The 8,896-nt window shown below is 40.8% G+C and overlaps 1 protein-coding gene across 1 annotated transcript; it reads right to left on the reverse strand.

Moving 5' to 3' along the window:
- Window positions 1–2,516: 2,516 nt before the first annotated feature.
- LOC149206867 (uncharacterized) lies at window positions 2,517–8,060 on the reverse strand. The gene is made up of 5 exons (XM_089397817.1): window positions 7,847–8,060; window positions 7,046–7,456; window positions 6,200–6,388; window positions 5,151–6,106; window positions 2,517–4,931 (listed from the first exon to the last, which is right to left on the reverse strand). The coding sequence occupies exons 1-5, from the start codon at window positions 8,058–8,060 to the stop codon at window positions 2,517–2,519; spliced, it is 4,185 nt and encodes a 1,394-aa protein (XP_089253943.1).
- Window positions 8,061–8,896: the final 836 nt, after the last annotated feature.

An 8,896-nucleotide genomic window follows, 5' to 3' on the forward strand; every position in this document is an offset into this window, starting at 1 on the left:
TTGCTTCAAACTTGGCGAGCCTTCCTCTGTCAACTTCAACATGTATTCTAGGGGAGTGACCTAGAGGAAAATGTACATTGGGACCATTTTCCTCATTGGTGGGTGCCTCGGATCGAGCAAAGGGAGACCTAAATGCCTTTGACTTGGTTGTTTTTCACGTGCTTGACTTCATCTCATTATTACACAATCGAGAATCGTACACTTGATGGTCCAGTGCTTTAGCAGATTTCACCAAACATTCACCAGGAATGTGTGAGATGTTCCCAAACCTTAGGAGGGGGTTTCCCTTCAGGTTCCCCCCCACATGCCCAACCTTTAGTAGTTTATGATCTAACCTCATATGTAATTCGATAGATATGAATGGCTTGGATTTTTCCATTCATAGCGCCCATCACATCAACCTCCCTTCAATTGGATTATTTAGATCTTCATAGCACCTTCCTATTCAACAGGGATTCTCTAGTAGAGATCTCCCCATCCCATAAGCACGGGGGAATTTGGCCTTACATACCTAGATCAATAGTAATTATTGTATCAATCATGGCCCTATTGTTCTAGGAATATGTGTATGGGACTATATATTTCATCGTATCACTTTATGTCCCATTGATGCCAACACATTGATGTATTATATATTATTTTGCATAGACCCACTTTACTGGGCACATCATTATTCTTTGTACTGAGTTATCTCATGGGTATGGGTATGCCTCCCCTACCTCATTGAGATCATGTACACCCACTTGGAGACTCTTATTTGGCAAGTGGTAACCACCTCCTTCTACCGTGATTCAAGTCCTTGTAGTAATGACCTATGTCTCTCTCTTTCTCTCTCTCTCTCTCCATGACCACCTCTTGTGTCTCGTTAAAGAAAACTACAATGTATTTCAGTCATATGATGTGCTCCTAAAACTCATCCACTAGGGGCGAATTTATCATCACACAAAAAATGATGACCTAGCTAAAATCATTATGTGGATCAAAATATGCCATGTTATTATGAGTTTTACACATTAAATCCCACATTCACCTTAGGAACCACTTTTCCTAAAGTATTTCCATTAATTAACCTACTTACACGACAATAACCCATAAATTCACTAATTATATGTTATTATCATAATTTTACCCACTTTGGTGAAAATAATTTAATATATTTTAACTCAAATAATTCAATAAAGCATTTATTTATTGATTATTTCTTAATCTTTTAAATATTCTCGTAGAGATGATGTATTAATTCATTATTTATAAATGATTTCTAATCTATTTTAGGCTCTATAAACCCATTGTTTATTAATTATTTCTGACGATTTTACGTAGTCTTCATTAATTAACTTAATAAACCATTATTTTTGAGTTAGTTAACTAAATAAAGGTCATTAGCCATTATTTTTGACCTTTTCCTCTCACATATAATAATAAAATACCAAATTAGTTAGATATTGATTTGGTCTAGCAAATATTTTATTATATTTAACCTCATCAAATCTAGTTAGCTTTTATGCACCGAGAGGTGCTCCACAATCAGTGTAGTCTAAGTAATAAACGAAATGGACCTTTTACGATTTTTTTTTTTTTTTAGTCAATTTTAGCTAAAATATGGAAAATGTTTTTAGAAACTTTGAGTTTAAGTTGTTAAATTTGTAAAATTCCACATCCCCATGGGTTTTCGAGGGAGCTGAATCCATTAATGCACTCGAAAACATATTTAAACAAGAAAAAATCATAATCGTGCTTGAAATTGTATCACCGGATTCCGGTGAAAAAAACCATTTCGTCTATTAGTTAGACTTCACCCTCTACAGTGTAGCGTGAGGGAAATGTTGTCCTGTAACATCACATTAAAAAATAATAAAATAATACTTACATTAACAAATTAAAGATAGTAAGAACACAAAAATTCAATGTTGGCCATAAATAATATACTTCACTTTCCACCTTTATATGTAGAGATACGATAATTGAAAATGTTTTTTTTTTTTTTCCCTTTAAGTACGAGTGAAATATATAATTCCTTGATTACTTAACGCATAGTTGATAGATGGAATATAAAATTAATTTTATGGATATTATATAATGTGTATTTCATTCTATGTTCAGTTGATATGTAATATTTAAAACAAAATATATTATTAAAAAAAATAAGTGTCGACCATAAATAAAATATTTCAATTTCCATATTAAATAACATAATTTTATATAAGCTTTATATAGAGAAAAATAAAGTAGTTTAAACTAAAACATTTCCTATATTTTCACTTCCCATTCTTTTTTTTTTACAGAAACGGTTATGGAGTGTTTATATTAATCTTGGCCTGAATGCCGAAAGTCTGATTACATTCTGAATTTCTTTGCCCTGATGCATCTCACTGCTAAGGGTGAGGATGCAGCTGAGACTTGAAGATTTCTTCCTTGAAAAGGAACCCATAGAATCGATTTCAGATATTTCCCCCCACTTGAAGATACAAACAAATTTGTTTAATAGTAAACAATAAAACATGGCAGCAATCAGTTTATGGAATGGGTTCCCATGATTCTTCTTCATCTTTCATCTTGACCCCGACAGAGAGGAGGGCAGCTTTATTGGCTTTGATGTCCGCTTTTTTATTATGAGTTCTCAATACATGGTAGTACTTCAAGTTCTGAAACTTGTTTTCCAAACCTTTGATTCTAGTTATCAACATTGTTAGTTTAAGATCCAAAACTGGGGAATTGGAAACCATTGCGTTTATAATGACCTGGGAGTCGCCTATAACAATTGCTTCATTTATGCTTAGTTCTTTGAGGATCTTGAGACCTTGGAAGAGGGCCAAGGCCTCAGCTTGAATGCTGGTAGAATATCCAAGTCCCCAAGCATAGGAGAGGATTTTTTCCCCAATTGGATTTACAACAACACCTCCTGCACCAGCTTTGCCCGGATTTCCCTTTGCTGCTCCATCAAAAAAGAGGAAGTGCCTTGCTTGCGATTTGATCCAGTCTTGAAAGTCATTATCAGATTTCCTTATTTGCCAGTCTTTAATAGTAGGGGCTTTTCTGGCTGCTGGATGAAATTGTAGTTCTAGAGTTGATCCCCATGTAATGTCCTGTTGGCTGAGATTGGAGTCGTCTTTTATATCAGTCAAGCACTCCTTTATGTGGCATTTAATCTTGGCTTCTAAGGCCTTGTGGTTCTGCTTTGTATTTCTAAAGATTCTTCTGTTACGTTCTAGCCATATCTGCCAACAGATAATCTTTGGAAGGATAGCCCATGCCGATTTAATTATCAGGTTTTTAGGAGGTGGACCAGGATATCTGTTTGCCCATTTAGAAAAAAGTTCAGTAGTGGAGCAAGGAAGTATGAAATTAGGATCCAAATCTTGGATAAAGGAAGACCAGATCTGCTTGGAGAAGTTGCATTCTAGAATTAGATGAACTGCTGTCTCTGCATTTTCATTGCACAATGAGTAGATGGAGGGACTGTGGAATCCTTTCCTCTGCAAGTAGTCATAAGTTAAGATTTTGCCATGACAGAAAAGCCAGGCAAAGAAGTCCACTTTGGGCCATGAAGGCAGTCGCCAGACACCTTGCCAAGGAGCTGGGTCAGGGGGGACGTATGGCCTCTCATTCAGTTTGGCGTACCCCAAGGAGACGACGTAACCTCTGGCATTCGGCCCCCAGCCTTTCACGTCTCTTTTCCTCATGTGTGTGGGCGCCAAGCCATGCAGGGAATCGAGCAACGTGGTCCATTCAGAGGTCAGATTATCCAACACCTTAATACATTTCCATCCTGCCCAGACAGAGTCGTTCCAGCATGAGATATCCCACAGCGTTCGCAATCCCTCTCTGTCCATCCAGCAACGCAACGATCTAATGGAGGCTCTGTCTTCTATTGGATCCTTATTCATGATTTTGTCCGTCCAGATGTTGATTTTTTTCCCGTTGCCTGGGATCCAGTAAGAGTGCGCAGTAATTAGAGGGGCAGCTTTGGCATATATTTTAAGAAATGACGAGTTGGGCAATTGAATCACGTTTTCTAGACATCTGGATCGAGGTCCTCTGAAATATTTTTTCCAGAGAGCCATTTGGGCCCAGCCAGGATTGGGCGCAATGATCCTCCAAATAATTTTTGCAGCCATTGCCACATTCTGCTGACAGAGATTTTTGAAGTTTAGACCACCCTCCCACAGTGGCTTGGAGATGATTTCCCAACTGATAAGGGGGATCTTTTTTTCATTATGTTTTCCTCCCTTCCAAAAGAACCTCCGTATGTACTCTTCCATTTTTTTTAGAATGGTTGTCGGAGCGAGAAGCCCAGCGAATTGAAATAAAGGTAGGCTGGTAAGCACAGATTTAATTAAGACTGATTTTCCAGTAGTATTAAGCCAGGAGTAACCCCAGGCTTGAATCTTAGCCTTGAATTTTTCTAGCTGAGGGAGCCAATCTTTGCTTGCAGGTCTCTTATGAGATACAGGGAGGCCCAAGTATTTAAAAGAGGACCAAGAAGAGGAAGCTGCAAAGCCCAAACATCTAGAAATGGCAGAGAGCAATCTGGGCGTAATATTCCAGCTGAAGATGTGGCATTTTCTCTTATTAACAACGCTGCCTGAGGCCTCACTGAATTCATCCAGAACCGCTTTAAATTTTGTGGCAGAGGAGATAGAGGCAGAACCCAAAAGCAGAGTGTCATCCGCAAACAAGGCATGATTAATGTTTTTGGCCCCTCTTGCAATACACAGTCCATTAATATCTTGGTCTTGCATCTTTTTGTCTAACAGGAAGCTAAGAACAGAGGCTTGGATGACAAAGAGCAGAGGGGATAGAGGGCACCCCTGCCTAAGTCCTCTCGAAGCTTTAAAAAAATCTGTGGCTCTTCCATTTACAAGAGGAGCAATCCATGGCTCCGAGACGCATGCCCAGATCCATTTAATGAAATTTGCTCCAAAACCAAACTTGCTCATAACATTTAAAAGAAAACTGTGATTTACTCGATCAAAAGCATTTGCTAAATCAAGTTTAATCACCATACCTTGCTCTTTTCGGAGAAGACTTGAATGAATTGCCTCTTGTACCAGGATGAAGTTGTCCACGATCTGCCTTCCTTGGATGAAGCCTCCTTGATTCTCTGGAATTATTTTAGGAAGAATGAGCTTCAGTCTATTTGCAATTACTTTGGTGATTAATTTGTACCCTGTATTGCATAGGGAAATCAGACGGAATCTGTTGAAGTTGTTGGCACCTTTTTCCTTGGGTATGAGGGCTAAGAATGCAGAGTTTGTGCTGCCTCCTATTTTCTGAGTATTTTGAGACTTTTGAACCATTTTGAGGAGGTCCTTTTCAACAATCGGCCAACAAGCTTGAAGGAATCTAGCAGAGAAACCATCCGGCCCAGGGGCCTTATCTGGGTCCATATCAAAAAGAGCCTTTTTGACTTCATCTTTAGTGACTTTGGCCTCAAGAGTCTCATTCATTCGCTGAGAAATTACAGAGGGTATAATATCTAACAGATCTGAATAATGGCTTGGATCCTTGTCTTCACTATACAAGTTTTGAAAATGAGAAAAGGTTGCTTTCTTTATGTGATCAAAATCCTTATGAATATCGCTATCTTCTTTAATCTCTGAGATGGTGTTGAAGCATTTCCTTGCCTGGGCTTGTTTGTGGAAAAAAGCAGTGTTCCTATCCCCTGCTTTGAGCCAGAGATTATGAGATTTTAATCTCCAATACTCTTCTTCAGCTAAGCAGGCTTTGTGATAGCGCTGTTGCAACTGAGCTTCTTGATCTAATAACTCCTTTGTGAGAATAGCGTTCTCCATACAAGTTTGATGGGAAACAAGAGCGGCTTTAATGGATTTCCTTTCTGTATCTGGATTGGACAGAGTTTTGACCCATCTTTTTAGAGCTCCTTTTACCCTTCTGAGCTTTTCCTCCCAAATATAGAAAGGTGATCCTTTAACTGGCTGATTCCAGCATTCCTTGACAGTTTGCATGAAGTCTGGCTCCTTTACCCAGAGAGGGCTGAATCTAAAGGGGATAGGACCCAAATCAAGGTGAGCTAGAAGTTCTAGCTTTATGGGCTTATGGTCCGAGATGCTGCTAGCAAGAATATGCATTCTGGGCTCTAAACCTAGCAACAAATAGGAACTTTGAATAATAAATCTATCTAGCCTGGCAGCAATATGTCCAGGGCCCACTCTTTTATTAGACCAAGAGTACTTACCGGAAGAAGGTTTGATATCCAGCAAGTCCCAGTCCTGCATTATGTCCTCCACCCATTCCCTTGCCGGGTCTCGAACTGCGCTGCCTCCCCTTTTTTCTGATGGATGAAGAGTGAGATTGAGGTCTCCAACAATAATTATATTTTCCAGGTTTGTCAAATCTGCTTGGTGCCTTATAGAGTCCCAACAGTCTTTTTTCCCCAACATTGACTGGAGAGTAAACATTGAACAGACAAAACGTTTCCTTAGTGTCCAAATTCTGCATTTTCAGCAACAACCAATGAGTATTCCTAGCCTCAAATAGGACTGTAAATTTGTTGGCGTTCCAAAGAGTGCCAATCCCTCCTGAGGAACCCTGGGCAGAGATTTCTCTTGCTTCACTTTTATTCCAAAGTTTCTTGCTTGCTTGAAGGAAGGCTATGTCTTCCAGCTTTGTCTCCTGGACGAGAAGTAAGTCTGGGGTTTTTGTTCTGATTAGACTTCTGATGGCTTCTTCTTTAGCTTTACTCCCCATACCTCTGCAATTCCAGGAGATGACCTTCATTATTTATGTTTCTGGTGGGCTCCCTTGGAGCCTTGGGGCTGGTTTTTCAGTATCTTAGGCTTTGAGGCTAGCAGTTTTTCCAAAGTTGGTTGGCTGCCCTGAAGTTTCTCTTTGTAGGTCTCCTGCTCCCTTTTTTCCCTGTCAGTTTTTCGGCCTCTTGTAGATCTTCTTACCGAGGTATGGGACTCTCCTATTTCTCCTTCCTCTTCTGATTCGTCCGTTTCCTGCTCTTCTTCCTCATCTTCTATAATCATACCTTTGGGGTCTTCAGCACTTGTTCCTTTGTGGGAGGCTGAGGGAGTACCTTTGCTTGTAGGATCTGTTTTTTGGGCCTCGATCTCCTGAGTAGCTTCTGCCTCCTTTTGGACCTCACCCTCCTGTGTGTTCTCTGGTTGCGAACTCAGGGGATCGTACTTATTTTCTGGAGCAGATTTGAGTGGGATCTGCTGGACAGTGGCTTGGTGAGGTCCTTTGCCATTAGGGCCTCCCGGCTTCTGATTCTTGGGATAGGGTTTGGATCGCTTGACTTGATTCCATCCATCCTCCTTCCCCTGCACAGCCTCACTGTTGGTCGGGCAGCCTCTGGCGAAGTGGCCATAAACATGGCATTTCCGGCATTTGAAGGGCAGCTGCTCATAGTCCAGTTTCTGCATATGCGTCCAGCTTCCGACCTTTATTGTGATGGCCTCTGGTAGTCCCACCTCCAGATCTACTTCTACACAGATCCTGGCACAGTCATATTGGTCCTTATTGTTCGCTCGGTCTATAAATTTCCCCAGGGCATTTCCAATGTGCCTCAGAGAATCCCAATTCCAACAGTGCACTGGGAGATTTGGAAGTCTGACCCACACCGGGACTGCTTTGGGCACATCTACTGCCGGATCGAAGTCCGGGGTCCATTTATTCAAATACAGACCCTAAGGGCCCATGAAGTAGGGGCCATTTTGGAAGATCAGGTCTTTGTCATCTTTTGATGTGAATTCAAAGAGGAAGTATCCTCTCCCCAGAAAGTAAGAGGTGACACTTTCTTTGATCAATGGCGCCTAGTTTCTGTTGACCCAACTTTCAGTGGTTTTTGGGGATGGCCATAGCCCAGTGAACTGACCGATGAGAGCCCGTTCGGCCAATGACAGAGCAACTTGGATCGGGGTTTCTAGAGGGAGGGAGATCACAAGAATATCGTCCAATATTTTAACAAATTTCACAGCTTCAGTATTTTTCTTCTTTGGAAGCCCAGCCAAGAGCCGATTGAAAGCCTCAGAAGGCGAGATCGACGGAGGAGGCGGAAGAGACGCCTGGGGAGTGCCCAACCCCTCCATGATCGCAATCCCTGGGATCGGGCCTGTCAGAAACCAGCAACTCGATCCATGAATCATACCGGCCGCAGCATGCAATGAAGCCTCAGGTGGAAAGGTTTGCAGGAGTCAGGTCAGCAAAGGGCAGACGAGCTCGCTGTCTGCAGCTCGCGCAAGGTGGGAAAAAAATAAGAGTAATAATGGTCCTATTGTTCATTTTCACTTCCCATTCTTAATATGGAGTGGATATATAATATTTTAGAAATATTAATAAGAAAAAAAGGTTTAATGTGGATCATAAATAAGAGTGTTCAATATGCATGTTGAGTAAAAGATTGGTGTTAGTCTTTGTTAGTCACATTATATTATGTATCTCGTGCCTTTGTGGAGGACTCATCATTGCTTCAACCTTGGTGGTCCTTCCTCTGTCCACTTCAACATATGTATTTTGTGGGAGTAGCCTAGAGGAAAATGTACCTTGGAACCATTTTCCTCATTGGTGGGTGCCTTAGATCAGGCAAAGAGAGACCTCAATGCCCTTTGACTTGGTTGTTTTTCACGTGCTTGAATTCATCTCATTATTGCATGATTGAGGATCATACACTTGATGGTCTAGTGCTTCAACAAATTGCACCAAACATTCACCAGGCATATGTGAGATGTTCCCAAACCTCAGGAGGGGGTTTCGATTCATGTTTCCCCCACATGCCCATTCTTTATTAGTTCATAATCCAACCTTATATGCAATTCTATAGATATGAATGTCTTGGTTTTCACCATTCATAGAGCCCATCACATCGACCTCCCTTCAATTGGCTTATTTAGATCTTTAGAGTCCCTTCCTATTCAATAGGGCTTGT

This window comes from Pinus tabuliformis, chromosome 1_2 (genome assembly GCF_031772625.1).
Source record: "Pinus tabuliformis cultivar Carrire ecotype Pingquan chromosome 1_2, CPIR1, whole genome shotgun sequence".
Classification (NCBI taxonomy): domain Eukaryota; kingdom Viridiplantae; phylum Streptophyta; class Pinopsida; order Pinales; family Pinaceae; genus Pinus; species Pinus tabuliformis.